Source organism: Notolepis coatsorum (assembly GCF_963971535.1).
Source record: "Notolepis coatsorum genome assembly, chromosome: 8".
Lineage (NCBI taxonomy): Eukaryota > Metazoa > Chordata > Actinopteri > Aulopiformes > Paralepididae > Notolepis > Notolepis coatsorum.
In genome coordinates this window covers 59,131,314-59,154,870 of record NC_140172.1, presented here as the reverse complement: position 1 = coordinate 59,154,870, position 23,557 = coordinate 59,131,314, and the positions used below count along the sequence as shown (strand labels likewise).

Genomic DNA, 23,557 nt, shown 5'->3' with positions numbered 1-23,557 from the left:
TTCCCTGGACCTTTTTTCCCTTTCCTCACCTCACCAGCCCCCACCCTTGCGAGAATTTTCCCTGCCTCCTACTCTTCACCAGCCCCCACCCTTGTGAGAACTTTTGCCTGCCTCCTACTCTTCACCAGCCCCCACCCTTGGACATTCTGTTCCTCTACCCTCACGCACCTGTTGGGAGTTTGCAATCTGCTCGGGAGAGTACTTAGGTGGCAGGCTAAGTCGGGTCGTTCTGTATCTGTATCTGTGTTCACTCTGTGTTCATGGAGTTCTGTACGTTACCATCCTGTACGTTACCATCACCTGCCTCGTCTCCGGCGTGAGACGACGTGCCAGCCATCACCACCTGTCGCCGTTTGCCTGGAGTGGGACACCGTCTTCGCTCTCTAATTCTCTACGGGAGGTTTTCCAGTGTTTCCACTCCAGACGTCAAGCCGGCACGCCATCGCTCCCGATTCCACGGGAGGAAGGCGTCTCTTCGTGATCCTCGTTCCTGGGGTGAGGCTCGTCGTCGCTCCCTAGTATTCCACGGGAGGACGGCGTGTTCCCATCCCGGTCCCCTGGGACCCCCTTTGTTCTACGCTGCCCGTCTGCAGCATCCGAGGAGGAGGAGGAGGATCTCCGTGCCCGGCCCCCGCTGTCGGGCCCCTGTCTCCGTGCCCGGCCCCCGCTGTCGGGCCCCTGTCCCCGTGCCGGGCCCCCGCTGTCGGGCCCCTGTCCCCGTGCCAGGCCTCCGCTGTCGGGCCCCTGTCCCCGTGCCAGGCCTCTGCCGTCGGGCCCCTGTCCCCGTGCCAGGCCTCCGCCGTCGGGCCCCTGCCCCCGTGCCAGGCCTCCGCCGTCGGGCCTCTGTTCCCGTGCCAGGCCTCCGCCGTCGGAACCCTGTCCTCATCCCTGTAAGCAGCTCTGGCCCTCGCCCTGTCCAAGGCCTTAACCCTGTTCTCTGTCCCTGTCTCCAGCCCGGCTCTCCGGGCCTCTGTCCCTGTCCCCCTCTCCAGTGCCCCTGGTCCTGGCCTTGACATTTAGCCCTGGCCCTGTCCCTTAGCCTTAGTCCCTTAGCCTGTTCGCCTCTTAAAGGCACAGTGCCGCATTTTCCATATTTCTTTGACTCTAGTGTTTTTGTGTTCTCCCTTAAAGGGACTGTGCCGCTTTTTGTTATGTAATAAATAAATGCCCTGTTTTGGCTTACTCTCATACCTGTCTTGTGTTGTGCGATTGGGGTCGGTTACAAACCATATCAGTACAACCCGACCAGTCGACGACCCCAGCCAGCACAGACAGTGTATGTGAGTTAGCCCCTTTTAGTTCCCCTGTTAGCTCCCCTGTTAGCCTCGTTAGCTCCCCTGTTAGCTACCCTGTTCCCCACAGCTAGGACTGTCCTTTCAGCTAGCTTGTTCTCCTTTGCTAGTCCAGCCCTGTCTGCTAGCCTAGCTCCGGCAGCTAGCGCAGCCTCTATGCTAATGTAGCATTACAGCTAGCATAGGCCCTGTAGCTAGCAATGCTCTGGCAGCTACCCTGTCCCTCTGCTAGCCCCACTTTAGGTGTAGCTTCCCCTGCTAGCATGGCCCATTTTTTTTTTTTTTTTTGCTTTGTCTTGTCCCCTGCCCCGCTGTCTGATTTTTTGGTCGCCCGGTGGCTCCCGTGGAGGGGGAGGTACTGTGAGGATTCGCCTGTTCCCTGGACCTTTTTTTCCCTTTCCTCACCTCACCAGCCCCCACCCTTGCGAGAATTTTCCCTGCCTCCTACTCTTCACCAGCCCCCACCCTTGTGAGAACTTTTGCCTGCCTCCTACTCTTCACCAGCCCCCACCCTTGGACATTCTGTTCCTCTACCCTCACGCACCTGTTGGGAGTTTGCAATCTGCTCGGGAGAGTACTTAGGTGGCAGGCTCCCTTCCAGTCCTGGTCGGGTCGTTCTGTATCTGTATCTGTGTTCACTCTGTGTTCATGGAGTTCTGTACGTTACCATCCTGTACGTTACCATCACCTGCCGCGTCTCCGGCGTGAAACGACGTGCCAGCCATCACCACCTGTCGCCGTTTGCCTGGAGTGGGACACCGTCTTCGCTCTCTAATTCTCTACGGGAGGTTTTCCAGTGTTCCCACTCCAGACGTCAAGCCGGCACGCCATCGCTCCCGATTCCATGGGAGGAAGGCGTCTCTTCGTGATCCTCGTTCCTGGGGTGAGGCTCGTCGTCGCTCCCTAGTATTCCACGGGAGGACGGCGTGTTCCCATCCTGGTCCCCTGGGACCCCCTTTGTTCTGCGCTGCCCGTCTGCAGCATCCGAGGAGGAGGAGGATCTCCGTGCCCGGCCCCCGCTGTCGGGCCCCTGTCTCCGTGCCCGGCCCCCGCTGTCGGGCCCCTGTCCCCGTGCCGGGCCCCCGCTGTCGGGCCCCTGTCCCCGTGCCAGGCCTCCGCTGTCGGGCCCCTGTCCCCGTGCCAGGCCTCCGCCGTCGGGCCCCTGTCCCCGTGCCAGGCCTCCGCCGTCGGGCCCCTGTTCCCGTGCCAGGCCTCCGCCGTCGGAACCCTGTCCTCATCCCTGTAAGCAGCTCTGGCCCTCGCCCTGTCCAAGGCCTTAACCCTGTTCTCTGTCCCTGTCTCCAGCCTGCCTCTCCGGGCCTCTGTCCCTGTCCCCCTCTCCAGTGCCCCTGGTCCTGGCCTTGACATTTAGCCCTGGCCCTGTCCCTTAGCCTTAGTCCCTTAGCCTGTTCGCCTCTTAACACTATGGGTGCCGGCCAGAAATCCGGAAAATGACTGTGGATTGCCAGCGCTATTTGTCTATGGAGAAATTCCCCTTCTTTGCAGGGCTATAACTTTTTAAATTCTATTGCTACATTGCCATTATTAGGGCCCATTCAAAGTCCTATATGTATTGTTCATGACATTGACATTGACTGCACTGCACTAGTCCGTACTGGATCTCTGCACACTTCACTTTATATATATATATATGTATTTTATTTATTGATTAATCCCCCACTGCACTGTTTTCGTTTCTTGTCTGTGTTGGTGTTTGTTTACTGTGAAAAAAGAAAGAATGCATACACTGTATTGCTGCAACAATTACCAATGTGTTTTACACAAATGGCTCAATAAAGGAATCTGAATCTGAATCTGAATCTGAATCATTGTGTAGCAACGTTAAACTTTTTCATTCACATATTCATAGTAAAGTATGGTCTAATGTATAAGTATGTTTTCATCTCTTTCTGCAGCTTTCTCCAGAACGTAATATATAGCCCCAAATGCATTATATTGATGATGAAAAACAGTTTGATGGCAATCGGGGCGATATAAAAAAATTCAATTGGACGTACTTCTAGAATGATCTACGTATGATCTGATGATGACCGGATGGGCGGGGGATCGTTTATAATTCCGTGGGCAGCGTTATATCATTCATCTAGTGTGGGTGATATGTTCATCATAACAGTTTATATGGAATACGATCAAAAATAACGCTGAATCTTACCGTATCCTCCTCGCGCCGTTGGGCGATGAGCGTGGAACAGTCATTTACCTATTATGGTATGTAGAAATATCGGGTCCTTTTCCAGCTTGTATAATAGTATATATGTCCAAATCATGTTGTTTATCGAGTTATTGGCAATCGATCGCTATGTATTGTGTCGAGATCGAGTCCCGGTAGCCAAACAGAATGCCCGGAAGTAATACGGCCGACCAGCACAACCTCCATAGCACTTCCTGTTTGGCGATTGCGCCGATCGGCCACCAGATGGCGCTCCTGAACCGCCAGAGAGCTCAGTGGGTCCTCCTGGTGGATCTCAGGCCAGCGGAGGGGAAATATGAATCCGATCGCAGATTTTTGAAATATTGATATAAGGACGCTGTAAAGCGTCCTCCGGCAACTTGAGCATGGCCGGGAATGACACTTTTAAGCGTTTTCCGGCAGTCAAAGTGTTAAAGGCACAGTGCCGCATTTTCCATATTTCTTTGACTCTAGTGTTTTTGTGTTCTCCCTTAAAGGGACTGTGCCGCTTTTTGTTATGTAATAAATAAATGCCCTGTTTTGGCTTACTCTCATACCTGTCTTGTGTTGTGCGATTGGGGTCGGTTACAAACCATAACAGTTTGTCTTGAACCCTTTGAGGTGTCCGATCACTCCGTGTTTTGTGTCCACATTGTCCACATTGTGTCTTAGTTGTTGATGTTGAGGCAATCGTTTGGTGGAATTCTGTCCTCCCACACACTGGCTGTCACACTGTTTCCCCCCGTTAATGCATCCAGACAAAAGAATACTGGAGTCGTCGTCTCTTTATCAGCAGGATGTTTATTTCCATAAACATAGCATCTCGTACAGAATGAAAGTCTTTGATGGTCTAAGAAACTAGATTAGTAGATTCTATCTCTGTCGATCACTTTGGTGGTTTTTGCGGCCTGTCCTATTAGCCGAAGGCTGTCTGTTAGCTGCTAGCTATCTATCTACCTCATGGTCCCCCTCCCCCTCCCCATCAGGAGGAGGAGGCCTGGTGTAGGGCTGACCCCTATTAGTTGAATAGTCCACTAATCAATCGAAAGGAGCCGTAGTCGACTGCCAACCTCTTAGTCGAATGCAAAAAAAATATATATATATATTTTTTTATAATATATATATATATATATATATATATATATATATATATATATATATTTTTTTTTTTTTTTTACATAAATTTTTTTTATCAGTCTTTCCAAAAGAAAAGAGGCCTAGAAGCGTGGCTAACGCTAATGGCATGCATACTGTACCAGAGGCTAACTGCCTAAGAAAACAGGCACAGAGGCACTGAAAGAGGATTTCACCCATCTAATGAACACACTAGACTAGACTATCAAGATGTATCCATCAGTGGACCAATTGCATGCTTTCGCAGAGGACAAGAAGCCTTCCGTCGACTCCTTCAGACATTAAGCACCCCCACAGCCCAAATGGAACGATAAAAAAATAATAATAATAAAATAAAAAATAAAATTATCATGCTTTTTTTTTTATTCTTTTTTATTTTTTATAGTCAACTAATAGTCGACTATCGGCTAATTTTGGCGACTACAAATCGACTATACAAATCTTTAGTCGGGGACAGCCCTAGCCTGGTGTCGGTCCGTCTCGCTCGCCAAAACTCTTCTGCCTCCCAACCGGAAGACTCACAGCTTAAAGTCTTAAAGTCTCTCTCTCTCTTGCGATGTTTCTCTAACGTTGTTTTGGCCATCTCGTCCCCCTAGCAATGGCTGTCAACGGCTTCTGACCCATATATACACGTATCTCTCTCTGTCTTTGGCGTCTCCCTGACTCTGTGGGTGACCTTGGCTCTCTGGCTCCTATCTCGTCACTATAGAAACCAGTCCACTCTTGCTCCCTGCTACAGAGGAATGTCTGTCTGAGAGTTTAACACACACACATAGTCCTTTAAACTCCAATCTATATAGATATTTACATTACATACATGTTGTTATAACCATATGAAAACCAGTGATATCCTTCAATACAAAGGTCCCTGCTGTATGCAATCTTTTCAACATAAGCTGAACTGAAGTAGTGATTACTATTTACTACTATTATAAACCATGAGCAAATAAACTTTATACCTTATTTGGATATTCAAAATCACTAGTTAGACCATTCAACCCTACAACGTGAAGTGATTTTCATCTCTTTAGTTGCCTTTGATAGGACTGAGTCGAGCCATTTGATTTAGAGAAATATGGATTTGGTTGAACATTTTGCTCTTGGTTCAGAATCTTAGACATCACCCCCAGTTATTTCTCTCTCGAAAGAGGGACACGACAAGATTGCTGTTTATCCATCTTTTTATTTGGTCTAGCCATGGAACCTTGCTATTTTCTAATTAAAAGATTGCTAGAATGGTGAGGATTGAGGGGACCCAAAAGGTATAACTTTTTTGCAGGTAATTTTCACAACTGGAACAAACCAAGCAATATTTGGCAGATGACTACACTGCCAAAATGTATTAAAAAATATATATAAATCAATGCTGACTCTGATTCTGATTTTAACCAGGTTGATGGGTTGAGTGAGGGCCCAAAGCCATCAGAGCCAGTAGAGCAGGACCCAGAGGACCTGACCACCAACAGTAAACTGTGGCTGGGGAAAGACTACAGCAACTTCATCAACAAAGACTGGACACAACTGGACAAGCCGTTTGAAGGTAACACCATCCAAACCTCTATTAGCCACTACAATCAAAATCAGAAACACTTAACTACCCAAGTTCACACTTTTGAACAAGGTGGAATCAGGTGTCATAGAAGCATGGGGGGGGGGTACAGGTAGGATAGGTAGTAATAATAATAGAACATAGAACAAAGTGCAAGTAGTAATGATGATAGTGATAATAGCGATATCAGTAGTGAACAGTAGTGAATTCAGTCAGACAGTAGTAATAGTGATGATAGTATACATGGTTCAAACTGTAGTAACACACTGCACCAGAGTCCGTGCAGTGTTTATTATTAAGAGTCAGATAGTCCTAACAGTTCTCAAGTTCACCAGCTGTTAGTTCTCCAACAATTGGCAGCAGTCCAAGCCTGATGGCTACTGACTGAGGCGGTTTGTGGTGTGTGCACAAACTAGTCTCAGTGACATTGTTGCAGAGACACAACAACTTAGTGTGTTTCGCATTAGGACACACATGGAATAAAGACTAAAGGAAACGCAGATAATCATACTGTACCTCTGATGTCATGAGTGTGCAATATTCTTTGTTGTGTGTTTTTATGTTTATTTCCTTATTTCTTTATGTGCATTGTGGCTATTTTAGTTTCCCATTAAAGCGATAGTTCCGATTTTTTTGTTGTATGAAATACTGTCCAGTAGTGTAGTGAAAGCAAAGCTATCTTACTTACTGAGTCTCACGGTCTTGAGTTCTGGACAGGTTCAGAGAGAACGGGGAAGCAAACTGGGTCACAAAACCAAAAGGTTGTAATCCACACCACATCATGCAGGCAAAATGGTTTCTATTTCTAACACAAAACCGTCCTCCAGCATTTCAGATTCTGCTACGTAGCACTATTTTGTTACTTGAAAATAAAAAACAGTGTATTACTAATATGCTCTGGAGCCTGTTCACAGGTAACGTGGCCGATCAGCTGTTTCAGAATGCTGGAGCAGTGTGGTTTTGTGTTGTAAATGGGTAACTTTTGCTTGCATGTTGTTGGTTCCATGACCCCTGAATTCCCGTTTTGCTGCCTGTCTAAAGCTTTCTGGTTCGCTTGGAACCTGGACAGAACCAGACCACGGTATACTCTGTAAGTAAGCGAATAGCTTTGCATCGACTACACTACTGGCAAAGGTATTTCATACAACTTAATGTCCAAATATTCAAACTATAAAAAAACTGTAAAACAGGCTGAGTATGCTGCAGCTGGCACTGTAGGACCTGAGCCTACGTAGAAAGTACATACCTGTAGGCTGTTGCACTTTAGTACAAACAGAATCAACATGTACTTACAGTATCTTACGTCAAGAAAACAACTGAATACTATTCTGTACTACTCTACACGTCCCTGTACATTGTCCCTTTTTTTACAGACAACATCGACCGCAACAAAGTGCCACGCATGCCATGGCGAGACCTGTCCGCAGCCGTCCATGGCAGCGCTGCCCGGGACCTGGCCCGCCACTTCATCCAGCGCTGGAACTTCACCAAGGTCAGAGTTCCCACACAGACACACAGAGTTCTAAACAATAACCCTCTGCGTGACTAAAAGGAAGTGTGGGGAGATATCTGGATCTTTCTTTTTTTAATACTTTTTTTTTCTCTCCCCTGCTGTTATAGATCTTTAAGAGCAAGTATAAGGACACATTCTTCCCCTGCCTCCTCCCCAAGTCTCACAGCCTGGCCGACACGTTGCCGTTCACTGTCCCTGGCTCTGGCAAAGCCTCCGTGCAGGTATATAATGCAGTCACATGTGTGTTGACTTAGATGCACACACACTAGCACAGAAAATTTAAAATGTCAGCTGTTCTGAGTGACCCCAAAAAAGGTTCAGTTGATGTTCCAAGTGTTCTTCTCATTATTATTCTTTCTGGTATGCTAATTCTAACCCTGTATTTCCTTATTCCCAGGCCTTACATACTCACAATATCACAGGTAATTGTGTTACCCACAGAGTTTGATTTATATGAGACGATAAGTGAAAATTAAATAGGTTTTTGCAGCTTGCACAAGGCCATCATAACTTCAACAGGTCCGTCTTATGAACATATGAACATTACAAAAAAACGATGTGAAGAACTGAAGAGACCGACTGCAATACATCCACAATCCTTCTGTAATGTTCATATCATCATCAATTCCTTGCAAAGAAATAAGCATCTGAGCTGTGTAACTCCTGCTTCTTTTCAGGGCAAATGGTATCCACCATCTTCAACAAATTTGCCCTCAGAAAAATGCCGTGTCTGTGGTCCCTGCCTGCTTCAAGGTGTCTACTATAATTCCGGTACCAAAAAAATCCTCCCCAGCTGGTCTTAATGACTAGACCGGTGGCACTCACCTCTGTGGTCATGAAATGCTTTGAGAGGCTGGTCAAGGATTACATCTGTGCCTCCCTCCCTAGTAACATGGACCCACTGCAGTTTGCATACAGGGCAAACAGGTCCACTGACGATGCGGTCTCCCAAGTACTGCACAACACACTATCTCACCTTGACAGTCAGAAGGGGGGCTATGTGAGATTGCTGTTCATTGACTATAGTTCAGCTTTCAACACCATAGTCCCCACCAGACTGGTTGACAAGCTGATCGATCTGGGTCTGAGCTCCGCCATGAGCGCCTGGATCCTGGACTTTCTAAGGGGGCTTTCTCACTAACCATTCGGGGTCGAATCACAGCCCGATCGCACCAAAATAGGGTGTGATCGTCCTACTGAGAACGCTCCCCCCCGTCACCGGGGACGCTGATTCTCTCCAAACCTGGACCGCTGGAATAGGTGGTTTCGGGTGCGCGCCAGTGGGAGCGGGGGGGCGTGGTGTACAAGCTTGTACCAAAACACGGAAGAGGCTTGCTGTATCAACTTGCTGACACACACAACGTCATTACTGTAATGCTTTCATGCTTGCTTGAATTTTGGGCAGATAAAAACATACAGCAACAACTGGACAATACCCACAAAAACTATATTTATGGGTAATTTGGCGAGTTCAGATAACTTCAGACCTCAACCAAACAAGCATGTTGAGCCTCACGGCTCAGTGGATGAAAACTTTGAGATGAAGCCACGTTACAAGCACAAGACTTCCCTGGCTCGCATTAGGCCTGGCAATTTTTGCCATTGCTATGTCTACTATACATTGGTTTCTTGTTCGAATGCATTTATTTCTATAGCCCAGTGGTACCCAACCAGTCGGCCGTGATCGACCGGTAGATCAATGACATGCAATATAATTGATGCAAGCAATGTTAGCTGCTAACTAGTAATAAATAGGCTAAGCTAACTAGCGTTAGCGTTAGCGTTAACCCTGGAAAACGCTCAAAGCGGACTCCATGACACCAGTTCCATTCGTGAGAAAAGGGGGTGGGTTATATTGACAAGGCTTGACAACAGAGGTTCAAATATAACTTCATATTTATTGGTTATTTGTTTCTTTATATCAGCATCCAGTTTCCACCACCATGTGTTAAACACTTCCTGTGTTGACGTTAGAGCGTAACATCATCGCTACGGCAGCTTACACGATCAAAACACAAACCGTAAACAAAACCCGGAGCGCACCAAGACTGCAGTGTGTACGCAAACTAGAGGGGAGAGGGAGGGGGGAAGTTCTCCAGAGAGTGGTGCGCTCAGCTGAGCGTACTACGGGTATTGCACTACCACCCCTGTAGGACTTATATAACAGGAGGTGCAAATCCAGAGCCTGCAGAATTATGAAAGACACTCACCACCCCAACAACAGCCTGTTTAAGCTGCTGCGGTCAGGCAAGCGCCTACTGTCACACGCTGCAAGAACAGAGAGACTCCGACTCAGCTTCTTCCCCCAGGCCATCAGAACACTGAACACTGAACTCTCCACTCACAAATACACATGAGCACACACAGACACACACACACACCACTCTTGCGGCGGCAACCACTAAAAAAAATATCACTTTAAACAAAATGTTACTTTAAAAAATAGAATCTTTAGAAACACTTTAAAAGAAGGAGGTACTGTATAGTTTAGATACATTAAGGAGTTAACATTGTAAATTGTATATTGCATAGTAGTGTATATACGAACCAGTTTCTCAGGAGCCTAGCATGTCTTTTTTTTACCATGCATATCTTGTGTCTTATCTATTTTATTTTTCGATGCCTATTTTATTCTATTTTATTATTGTATTTTGCACAATCAATGCGGGCAAGACCACTCGCATTTCACTGTATGCCCTGGTATGTATGTGACAAATAAACGTCTTGATTCTTGATTCTTGACAGAGGCATTAAGGGGGGTGTATTTAGGATAATTCAGCTTTGATGTTTTCAACCAGAATAGGCTAAGAATAGAGTAATCTTTTCCCAAATCGAGTACTAACGTGAATTACTTGAGTAGTACTCGAAAATCTATTTTCAGAATGCATAAAGAGCATGGCAGCAATAACAATGCTTATTGTAAGTCTAAAGTTACCATTTCTAATTATTACATTACCTCCACTCTGTCTGCAGGTCTCACCACACATGGAAACACAGATCTTGTTTGGGTCCATGTAACGTTAGCACAACAGTAACAGTTAGCTAACCACAACTTCAGTGTGTCTGTATCAATAGTCTATGAACGCTACGTAAAGTGGGTGACATGTTGTTGCCACAATTTGGAAATGCACAAACACAAACCGCTGTTTTTATCTGTTTTATCTAGCTGTGTTCCAACGCAAAACAAACTTTTCGCTGTAACATTTGCTCCTCTCCAACTCTCTCGGGCTTCCACTGTTGCCTTCCTGCAACAACTCACACCTTTGCAGAATTTCAGAGCAAGATTTCAGAGTGATATTTCTGTTTCAAACTTTTAGTGGATGTATTTGATAACCTCATTTAAAAAATAAATCAATAGAATCGAGCTCCTCCAAAGCCAGTCACGTTCAGGTGAAAGTGACTCGTAAACTATTACTCACGCCCATCCCTAGTTAAGACCATGATCATTAAACAATGACATTCTTCTTCTGTATGGAGTATTGACTCACCTCGTCCATCTCTGTAAGGGCAATGAACCTCACAGGCACATAAGATTAACATGTTTAATACTGTGGTGGTCACAGAACACATGTTGTTAAACTTTAATTCTGAAGGCTAGACAAACCTAGCAAATAGCCTTATATTCAAGAATCAAGAGGTTTATTTGTCACATACATACCAGGGCATACAGTCAAATGCGGGTGGTCATGCCCGCATTGATTGTGCAAAATACAATAATAAAATAGAATAAAATAGAGTGATTGTTTTAGCGGTTGCCGCATGAGTGTTGTGTGTGTGTGTGTTTGTGTCTGTGTGTGCTCAAGTGTATTTGTGAGTGGAGAGTTCAGTGTTCAGTGTTCTGGTGGCCTGGGGGAAGAAGCTGAGTCGGAGTCTCTCTGTTCTTGCAGCGTGTGACCGTAGGCGCTTGCCTGACCGCAGCAGCTTAAACAGGCTGTTGTTGGGGTGGTGAGGGTCTTTCATAATTCTGCAGGCTCTGGATTTGCACCTCCTGTTATATAAGTCCTGCAGGGGTGGTAGTGCAATACCCGTAGTAGTAGTACGCTCAGCTTAGCGCACCACTCTCTGGAGTGCCTTCCTGTCCTGTGCCGTGCTGTTTCCAAACCAGGCAGTGATGTTTCCAGTCAGAATGCTCTCTACAGCCCCGGAGTTGAAGGAGTGGAGTATCTTCCCCGATACTCTGAACTTCCTTAGCTGTCTCAGGTGATAGAGGCGCTGTTTCGCCTTTTTCACCACAGAATCTATGTGTGTAGACCATGTCAGGTCCTCTGTGATGTGGACTCCCAGGTACTTGAAACTGCTCACCCTGTCCACAATAGCCCTGTTTATCCACAACGGCATGTGTGTCCCCTGCTGTATTCTCCTAAAATCCACGATCAGCTCTTTGGTTTTACCAATGTTCAGGAGTAGGCTGTTGTCCCAGCACCAGCGTGCCAGTTCATCAACCTCCTCCCGATAGGCCTTCTCGTCATTGTTAGAGATCAGCCCCACCACCACTGTGTCGTCCGCAAACTTCACTATGGAGTTGGAGCTGAACCTGGCCACACAGTCATGTGTGTACAGTGAGTACAGCAGGGGGCTCAGAACACAGCTCTGGGGGGACCCGATACTCAGGGTGATTTTGCTGGAGGTATGACCCCCCACCCTGACCGCCTGGCGCCTGTCACTTAGAAAGTCCAGCATCCAGGCGCTCATGGCGGAGCTCAGACCCAGATCGATCAGCTTGTCAACCAGTCTGGTGGGGACTATGGTGTTGAAAGCTGAACTATAGTCAATGAACAGCAATCTCACATAGCCCCCCTTCTGACTGTCAAGGTGAGATAGTGTGTTGTGCAGTACTTGGGAGACCGCATCGTCAGTGGACCTGTTTTCCCTGTATGCAAACTGCAGAGGGTCCATGTTACTAGGGAGGGAGGCACAGATGTAATCCTTGACCAGCCTCTCAAAGCATTTCATGACCACAGAGGTGAGTGCCACCGGTCTATCTATAGTCATTAAGGCTTGTTGGAGAGGAGTTTTTTGGCACAGGGATTATGGTTGACATTTTGAAGCAGGCAGGGACCACGGACGGATATATTGAATATGGATGTAAATACTGGGGCCAGCTGGTTTGCACAGGACTTAAGTATTCGTCCTGTTATCCCATCTGGACCAGCCGCTTTCCGAGTATTTATACCCTTGAACATTAATCTCACGCTGTGTTCTGTCAATGAGAGAGTGTGTGTCGTCGTCCCCCCCGTGGATGAGCCCCCCCTCCGGCGGCAGGTCATTAGCCGGTGAGCTAACGTCGCCACTGCCCGCTCCAAACCTGGCATAAAAGGAGTTGAGTTCATCCGCGAGAGAGGCATCGGCACTCACTATTGAGGGGGGGCTGACTTTATAATCAGTTATCGTTCGTATTCCCCGCCATAAGCCTCTTGTGTCGTTCTGTGCCATCTGTGTCTCCATCTTGTTCGCATATCGCTGTTTAGCAGCCCGCACCTCGCGTAGCATATAGGCTGCTACCTTATACTCTTTCATATTTCCCGATGCTTGGCCCGAGTTGTAAGCAGCGGTACGAGCATTCAGGACCACTCGGATGGAATTGTCCACCCACGGTTTCTGGTTTGGGAAAACCCGCACCTTCTTTGTGGGGACAATACCGTCAGCTAATGTTGCTATAAAGCTAACAACAACATCAGCATATTCACTGACGTCACTGGAGCTCGACTGTATCATCCCCCAGTCGACGCCCCCCAGTGTGTCCTGTAGCGTGGCCTCTGAGCTCTCGGACCACTGCTTCACCTCTCGTGACACAACAGCCTCTCTGGCTCGTTGGTTGTAGCTTGGTAAAAGAAATATGGTGTCGTGATCTAATTTACCTAGCGGAGGCGCTGGTACTGCCTTATAGCCCTGTTTGAAAGGGGTGTAGCAGTGATCCAACGTATTCCCCCCCCTAGTTGTGCATTTTATATGTTGGAAAAAGTTTGGCCATTCCAAGTACAGGCAGTTGGAAGCTAAATAGTTCTTCAAATCATGTTGTGTTATCTATATCACTCAGTTTAATCTACAACGTCTTATGTTAAGGCATCTCCAAAGCCTTGTGAAAATAAATAGGTTTTCATCTAGGCTGCTAAACAGCTGTTGAGGGTTGCTGTGCTAAACTTATGTCAAGGGGAGTCTGGTCACAGGACAATCTAGTGAGTAGGAACTTACTCTGGTGTCAGTGTATGGCAGTCATTGAGCCTGCATAGCCCAAGGTTGGGTGCTACACAGTGGTGGTGAAGGAGGCAATTTCCACCATACATTGTAAAGCACTTTGAGTGTCTAGAAAATAACTATATAAATGCAATGATCATTAATTTATTCCTTCCTTCATCTTGTGGTTTCATTCTCAGGTGCTGCGCTCCGCAGACCGCTGGTCGACAGGAACGTGTGAGAACTCCATCCTCAATGCGTACATCCACACCATCGAGAACAGCGAACACTACATCTACATAGAGGTAACGTTGGACTGTTGTTGTTTGTTTTCCTCATCATAGAAACAGTACACATTAGGACTGTCCTCTTGTGCAGGTTAAACTACTAATTGGTCATTAAAAGTGCTATAGATAACATTCAGCCACTAGATGTCGGACTAGAGCACCAGTCATTTATCCAATCAGGTGCATTCCCTGTGGGGAAATCGCAGAACCCGAATGCGGAACTGCAAGTTTGTTGGTAAAAGACTACACGCGGAGGGCGTACATGCCTGCAATATATAAACAACAACGCTCATTTTGGACCTGCCAACATTTTTCTAATTATAAATTCATTAATCAATCATTATTTTGGGGGGAAAGCAATACTTTTATTCCGCACCTTTCTAAAAGCTATGTGGATGTATTTCTTTTTTCTTTTTATCGATTACTCTACATAAACATTGTATCTATAGCACCTTTAACTAAGACTATCTTTAGTTGATTACTCTTTATTTAAAACACTTTTTTTTTATTAAGGTCCAATCTGTGTTTTTTTTTTTTATCATATCAATGTGAGGTATATTCACATACATTCTTGAGGAGTTTGAGCTATAGATAGAAAAAAGATTTGGAACTTTCTTAACTCGTATAGTTCAAGTTCAAGTCAAGTTCTTTAATAGTTGTCATACAGAAGTACAGAATACTTTCATACAAAATGCTTCTTACTGTTACGCTCCAGAGACTGTGCTAGACAAGATAGTATCAAATAACATAATAACATAATATAGCATGAATTTAGAAGAAGAAAATGAGGTCACAGTGTTCGGTATAGACATATGTACAATGTTCTGAGTTACCATATAATATACAATACACAATACTATGCAGTGTACTAATGTACAGTACTATCTAGTGCAAAGCAGAAATGGGATGAGGTACAATTTTAGGTACAATTTACAGTAAGGTGTACGAGTTGTAGTGCAATCCTTCATCCATAAATATAAAGTGTGGGGAGTGGGTGCTACAGTGTGTTTGTTTAAAGTGGGTGTGTGCTATAAGTGTGTGGAGTGGGTGCTACAGTGTGTTTGTTTAAAGTGAGTGTGTGCGTGTGGATGTGTGTGCTATGTGCGTTTGGTGGTTGTTGTTGTGTAGTGTTCATTCATTGTTCGTTTAGCAGCCTGATGGCCTGGGGATAGAAGCTTCTTCTGAGTCTTTCTGTGCTCGCCTTGAGACTCCTGTATCGCTTGCCTGACGGCAGCAGTTCAAAGAGGCAGTTGTTCGGGTGACTGGAGTCTTTAATGATTCTCTTAGTCTTGCCCTTGCAACGCTTGTAGTAAATGTTCTGGAGGGTGGGGAGCCCCCCTCCAATTGTGCGTTCGGCTGAACGTGTCACTCTTTGTAGTCTGCTTTGGTCTTGTGCAGTGCTATTCCCAAACCAGGAGGTGATGTTGCCGGTCAAGATGCTCTCTATTGTACATGAGTAGAAGTTCTTAAGGATCTTCTGGCTGACTTGGAACTTCCTTAGGCGCCTGAGGAAGTAGAGGCGTTGTCGTGCCTTCTTCACAACACTGTTAATGTGTGTGGTCCATGTCAAGTCCTCGGATATGTAGGCTCCGAGGTACTTAAAGCTGTTGACTCTCTCAACCGGTGCCCCGTCGATGCTGAGGGGGCTGTAGTCCTTGACCCCCGACCTCCTGAAGTCCACAATCATCTCCTTTGTTTTGCTGACGTTCAGGGAGAGGCTGTTTTCCTGGCACCATCCCGCCAGGACCTTGACCTCTTCCAGGTAGGCCCTCTCGTCGTTGGCAGAGATCAGGCCCACCACCACTGTGTCGTCAGCAAATTTGACGATTGTATTGCTACTCCGCTGAGCCACACAGTCGTGTGTGTACAGGGAGTAGAGGAGGGGACTCAGAACACAGCCCTGGGGGGCCCCTATGTTGAGGGTGATGGATGAGGAGGTGCAGTTGCCTGCTCTCACCACCTGGGGTCTATGTTGGAATCCGGGCGTGATTTGAAGCGGTCTAGCCAGTAGCGTCAAGAATGTCTGTAGCCGCATTTCGCGGAGACGCTCTCTGATTGGCCGACGCCAGTATTTTTTTCCGTAGCAGAATTTCACAGAGACGATCTCTGATTGGCCGAATCCAATTTCTAATGTTCCAATTCTAGCTTATTCCAATTCTAGCTTATTCCTAGGTTGGTGATGCAGGCAGCTGTTTGTCTTAGAGCGTGCCGTGCCCAGTGACTGCAAGTTCTTTAGACTGTTAAGCTTAGGCACTCTTTCAAAGTTGGTTAAGGTTAGAGTTTGTCTTAGAGCATGGCGATAGAACGCCAGGTAGTTTGCAGTCTGTTCGAGCGGAAATGGACAAAGGAATGAAGTACTTGTGTTGTGTGGTGCTTCTGCTAACAAGCTAACACTTGGCTAACAAGCTATATGGCGGATGCAGTCTGGACACAGTGGACAGTGGTCTGGAATTAAACATCAACAGTGGATTATACACTTTATCAAGGCAAGCCCTGGACGTGTCAACTAAACAGTGAGTCTCTCTCTCTCTCTCGCTCTCTCGCTCTCTCGCTCTCTCTCTCTCTCTCTCTCTCTCTCTCTCTCTCTCTCTGTGGTTAACGTTAACGTTTGTAAATAGTTTTTTTTTTAGGAGCAGTACTGTTAGGCTACTGCTGGCCATTCATGAAGCGAGACATTGCTGATTGTTTATTTATTTTATAACACAAGACTATGACTACCAACTGCCTAGCCAGCCGTGTATCAATCTTGGATGCAATAATAACGTTACCACACTGACTGTGTCGATGGCTCATTGATTTAACTACTGCAGCTCTCTCGGATTGAAAATACGTGGATTATGGCTTGTTCAATATCGTCTATGTTTGAATGAATGAATGAATGAATGAAAACTTTATTAACAGATTGCAGAATGGGTACAATACAGTACGGCTCAATACACACAATTGTTAAGGGGATGCAGACCAGAGAAAGACGTTTGTCTTGTTTACATCAGGGTCCCAGATTTTCGATTCATATCGATAGTTTAATAGCTAGCCTTGGCTCATTTAACAATATGCAAAATATGTGTACAGCCCTGTACTCATACTGAAGTTATTCTTGGTATATAATAGGTCTGATTGTGTAACGAATCGATTCCACGTCGCGCTGTGTGTGAGAGAGAGAAGGAGAGAGGGAGAGATCTGCCTGTGTTTGGAGACGGGCGAGTTTTGTTTCTAACTTTTCTATTTATATATTGTGTTTCAAGTTGTGAATTAGAGTCTAGAGTAGACTATACTTTATTTGACTGGTTGTGTGTTGTTGTAGTAACAGCTGAGCGACTCGTTCATAAGAGCCGATTCATTGCCGTGAGCGTGAGTCGAATCGCTCACGTCTTGCCATGAGTCTGTTGCGGTACTGTACATGTTTGCAAAATGTTTGGTATAGCGCCCCTAGTGGCGAAGCACCCACCGGCCACCACTGCCACAAGGGGTGCGCGCACCACAGGTTGGGAACCACTGCTCTAGTGGTTACAAACACTATCAACATAAACAAACTGTTTTACAAAATACAGTGAATATGATTTAAAAACTCAGGAAACTGGAGCATGCTTAGTAGTTTAGTGCTATATCGCTGTAAATCAGGAGGCTAGAGCATGCTCAGTAGTTTATGACTGTATTTGTAAAGCAGGAAGCTGGAACATGCTCAGTAGTTTAGGACTATATCTCTGTAAAGCAGGAAGCTGGAGCAGGGGCGTATCTAGACCCAGCACTCCACTGGGGCACAGGGGGGCACAGAAGTATATGAAGAATGGCCGGTATTGGCCGGGTTTTGGGCGAAAATGGGTGGATTTTGTAACTATTTTTTTTTTACTTTCTTTCGGTTTTAGGGTTAGGTTAGGGTTATGTTATTTAATTATTTTGGGGAGCCAGCCCCCCAAACTCCTGAAATGCATAGAAACCTATGAAATAAATAAAACAATCTGACATTTATATTAAAAAGAGCTAGCCCCCCAAACCCCTAAAATACATAGAAATCTATGCATTTTGGAACAGTTACTATAGTCAAGAAAGCATTTAGTCATACTTAAAGTTTAAAGTGCTTTACTTGCATTGAACATTGCATTGAACATTGAACAATGAGACATCATTAGAAAGCACAATGTATGTTTCCATAGTTACGCAGATGACACACAATTGTACATCTCTGCTGAACCAAATGATCACACAGCTATAAACTCCATTTCTGCCTGTCTCTTAGCAATAAACAAATGGATGACGAACAACTTCCTAAAATTAAATGAGGGCAAAACTGAAATCCTACTAGTCGGTCCTATAACAAAAAGAGAAATGTTACAGAGCAATATGGGGCAACTTACTCCTTGGATCAAACCCGAAGTTACAAGTAAGTAACCTACACTGGCTTCCGGTAACATTTAGAATTGATTTCAAGGTCCTCCTCCTTATATACAAAGTATAAACATTGCGATCATCTACTACTGGTCTATTGAAGGTTCCAAGCCACAGTTGCAGCCTTTGCTAACTATATGCACCAAAGTTATGGAACACACTACCTATGGACATTAGGGAAGCTAGATCTCTTAATATTTTCAGAAATAAGTTAAAAACGTACCTCTTCACCATAGCCTTCTAATACACCCCGCTGTTGATTGTACTGTAGCACTATTTTACTCTGGCCATTCTATTGCATAATTTTACTATCTATTCTACTATTCTATTATTGCACTGTATTATTGGTGTGCAAACCAGTCAACTTACAAAAAAGAGCCTGTTGGAGGATTTCAACAAGATAAATGCGACAACAGTGCAAAATATTTCAATATTTCAAAGCGAAGTAAAAAATATTATAATAATTATTTGATCATGTTAAATGATCATTTGATCATGTTAAAAAAGGGAAAATAAAAAACATTTGTTAAAAAAAAAAAAAAAATGTATCAGTGGGGCACAGATGATCATCAGTAGGGCACGTGCCCTACTGATAGTGGTCTAAATACGCCGATGAGCTGGAGCATGCTCAGTAGTTTAGGACTATATCTCTGTAAAGCAGGAAGCTGGAGCATGCTCAGTAGTTTAGTGCTATATCTCTGTAAAGCCGGAAGCTGGAGCATGCTCAGTAGTTTAGGACTATATCTCTGTAAAGCAGGAAGCTGGAGCATGCTCAGTAGTTTAAGACTATATCTCTGTAAAGCAGGATACTGGAGCATGCTCAGTAGTTTAGTGCTATATCTCTGTAAAGCAGGAAGCTGGAGCATGCTACCTGGAAGAGGGCCTACCTGGAAGAGGTAGATAATCTGTCACAGTGGTGTCAGGAGAACTGCCTCTCCCTGAACGTCAGCAAAACAAAAGAGATGATTGTGGACTTCAGGAGGTCGGGGGTCAAGGACTACAGCCCCCTCAGCATCGACGGGGCACCGGTTGAGAGAGTGAACAGTTTCAAGTACCTCGGAGCCCACATATCCGAGGACTTGACATGGACCACACACATTGACAGTGTTGTGAAGAAGGCACGACAATGCCTCTACTTCCTCAGGCGCCTAAGGAAGTTCCAAGTCAGTCAGAAGATCCTTAAGAACTTCTACTCATGTATAATAGAGAGCATCCTGACTGGCAACATAACCTCCTGGGCCCTCATTCATCAACGTGGCGTAGAATATGTTCTATTTCCACACGTAAGCACAGAATCTAGAATCAGTGCACGTACAGTACGAAAAAAACGGGATTCATCACACGTGCGTACACAGGTTCTACGCACACCTGTCTTGATAAATATGACTTTGATCCTACGTTTGAGCTTGTGCACTGTTTTAAGTATTTGCATACCAGAACCGCCCCGATTAACCATATACGGTAATGGAATACCCCCATGAAATGTGGAAAAATGGACTAAGCCGAGGGAAGCGTGTTATGAGAACGGTGATGTCGGATATGATATCTATTAACCATTGCTGCCTGGGCAGCGCAAACACTAATAAAGACCGTGCTGGAATATGACTGCCTTTTCCCGTGTTCTCCTCAATTTTATTCCAAATCGCGGAGCGCAGTCAGTCAGTACACCCCGTATATTCCGATAACGCTATATAAACCATGCTGCATTCATTCTGAGAGAAAGATCTATTATTCCAAATGCTATTTATAGGGTTTTGACCATAATTACACTACTGTTGCTATTTTACAATGAACTATAATGAATTACGGTTCATACAGAACATGCCAGTGTTGAAACTAATGCACAGAAGCTCATTTCCTTGTTGTAATAATATATTCTACCACTGGGCGTCAGCTAAGTGTGCTCCGAGCTGTGCATACACATAAGCACGAAGTGAAGTTCAAGTTGAAATTGATGAATCCCACTCTTTGCTTAGAAATGGTCGTACGCACAGGTTAAGCACATATCTGTGCGTAAGACACGTTGATGAATGAGGGCCCTGGTTTGGGAATAGCACTGCACAAGACCGTAGCAGACTACAAAGAGTGACACATTCAGCCGAACGCACAATTGGAGGGGGGCTTCCCACCCTCCAGAACATTTACAACAAGCGGTGCAGGGGTAAGGCTAAGAGAATCATCAAGGACTCCAGCCACCCGAACAACTGCCTCTTTGAACTGCTGCGGTCAGGCAAGCGATACCGGAGTCTTAAGGCGAGCACAGAAAGACTCAGAAGAAGCTTCTATCCCCAGGCCATCAGGCTGCTCAACGAACAATAAACACTATGCAACAACCATCAAATGCACACAGCACACACACCCACACGCACACACTCACTTAAACAAACAACACACTGCAGCACCCACTCTCCACTTTAGATCACCTAAACACACTTTACACTTTATATTTATTGGTAAAGGATTTGCACTACAACTCGTACACCTTACTGTAAATTGTACCTAAATTGTACCTCATCCCATTTCTGCTCTGCACTATATAGTATTGTATATTAGTACATTGCATAGAATATTGTATATTGTATGGTAACTCAGTTACTTCTATTCTGCATCGAACATTGTACATATGTCTATACTGAACACTGTGACCTTTTTTTTTTACTTCTATTTTACATGCTATACTATTTTATTTCATACTATCTTGTCTAACACAGTCTCTGGAGCGTAACAGTAAGAAGCATTTTGTATAAAAGTATTCTGTACTTCTGTATGACAACTATTAAAGAAACTTGAAACTTGCTCAGTAGCGTGATTTTATTCCGTAGCCTATGTTTGCGAAGACGCTCTCTGATTGGCTAGCCGCGTACAGCGAAGACCCTCTCTGATAGGTTTAGCGCCGAAGGGTCTCTTCCGCATATTCAACAACAATTGATATGTTGTTCCCTAACCCAATTTCTTATTTTTATTTTTTTTACCTTCTCTTTCTCCTATTTTTCTCTGATTTTCTCCCCGTCCCAATTTAGTCGTTATGCCAATTGCCCCCCTCCCCTACCTGGTTGTTGTACGCATGTTCTCCCACGAGTCGGTACAAGGGTGTCCTGATGTCAAACGCACGCTTCCTCCGAGATGTGCGCCGTCAAGCCAGTGACGCTCTTTTCACTTGGCAGCGAGGACTCTCATTTGGTGGAGTGTAACGCGTGGGAGGGCACGCTATCTCCACCAAGTCCTCCCCCCGCTTAGCAAGCGCCGAGACCTGACCTGTAGGCGTCGCTGTCCACAACGCCAGATTCCCACCCCCTAATACTGCCAATTGTATTAGTATGAACGGCCAGCCAAGCTGGTAGCAACGCCGAGAGCTGGGCTCGAACCCAGCGTCTCCTGCGTTGGTGACGAGCGCAATCGCCGCTACGCCACCTGACCGCCCTTAACCCTAACCTTAACCTTAACCCTAACCCTAACCCTAACTGTTACAAAGGGTCAGATTAAACCGAATATATATATTTATTGCTTGAGATCCCTTGTATAATATTTGTATATCGTTTGATATCCCTTGTATATTCTTTGTATATATACACGGAATATCCCTTTACCTGGGTACAAACCAGACCATAATATTCGCTCTCCTATTGGACAGCGACCCCTAGGCGCCAACGACCATACCCCCAATGGCAAGTTCAAAGGCAACGCCAAGGCATGTCTCAACATGTCCAGGTTTGCGCAGTAATACGAGACAGAACTGAGGTTGGCACTAGATAATTCACCTTACGTATAAATACGGCGCAGGTGGAAACAGCAGCAATTCGTTCATTACTAGTAAAGCCTTCACCACGAGACAACGTGCAGTGAAGTGGGCAACTTTGCCTCTGAATAGAGCCTTGAGAACCGCGTGCGAATAGATTGCTAAAGTGTCAGAGTTTAACGCAGTACCGTTGAGTTCGACTTATTCTAATGTGAAGTAATAGTCTATCATTTATAGTGTATCGTGCGGCTACCGTTCTTCAGTGACCAGCATTACCACCGGTTCGTCGTGTATATAGCTAGTGCACTTATCCAGGCTGGGCGGCCTAAACTCGTGCCCCCACCCGAGGAGTCCTAGACGAGAACCGTTGGATATGTACATCGGAGAACCTACACCGGCGACTGCAGAACCTTTTCTGGTTGGATTATATTGCTTTGGTACCGTGACTGCTGGAGCAGAGAACCGTCTACCCCACTATCGTGTGGGATCTACCCCCCGTGAGGAGCATCACTCGAGCCCGCCTCTAGGAAGAGGCTGGCTAGCTTTCATCCATGCTGTCGAGCATACTGGATTATAGCTGTTGCTTTGTCTACGGATCAAGGGAGTACTGCACTGGCTCCTGTATCTGGAGCCTCGTTATTCCGCGTTGACCCAGACTTTGCACCCGAACATTCCTCTACCCTGCCGGCCTTACACCCGGAGGGAACCCCCCAGTGTCTCCAGCTGGTACTAGTGTGCCTTATGTAATTACTATGCCACAGGTGGCGTCAGTTTAGACCCTTCTTACTATTCTCATTGACTTACGCTCTTGACCTACTTTACGTGTGTTCTTCGCCTTACAAGCGCGAGTATAATTCTCAATCTGTAACTTAACGTTGCTTGCTCTGATAATAATAAATACCCTCCAAATAGAACTTTATGTGTCAATGCCGTGTTCTTGTGTGGGTGTTCACCATATATATTCATGTACTGTATGGCCAGTAATTAAAGTACATAAGTAGTGGTTTAATAATACCATACTCTCAATACAGTCAGGGAATTGTACCCCTCAGTTACACTAACCCTAACTCTAAGCATAACCCACTTCGAAAAAGGGCCAAAGCATAACCACTTTGAAGCAGAGAATATATATGTACAAGGCGGAAGAGACCCTTCGGCGCTAAACCAATCAGAGAGGGTCTTCGCTGTACACGGCTAGCCAATCAGAGAGCGTCTTTGCAAACATAGGCTACGGAAAAAAATCACGCTGCTCAGTAGTTTAGTGCTATATCTCTGTAAAGCAGGAAGCTGGAGCA

The 23,557-nt window shown here is 45.5% G+C and overlaps 1 protein-coding gene across 1 annotated transcript in view; it reads left to right on the top strand.

The window, feature by feature from the left end:
* Positions 1-23,557, top strand: part of pld2 (phospholipase D2) — a 171,093-nt gene that overhangs the window by 112,054 nt on the left and 35,482 nt on the right. The window contains exons 14-17 of the mRNA XM_084319773.1: positions 6,010-6,157; positions 7,540-7,658; positions 7,787-7,900; positions 14,054-14,158. Coding sequence (XP_084175899.1) covers positions 6,010-6,157; positions 7,540-7,658; positions 7,787-7,900; positions 14,054-14,158 — 486 coding nt within the window. The remainder of the gene's footprint in view (positions 1-6,009; positions 6,158-7,539; positions 7,659-7,786; positions 7,901-14,053; positions 14,159-23,557) is intronic.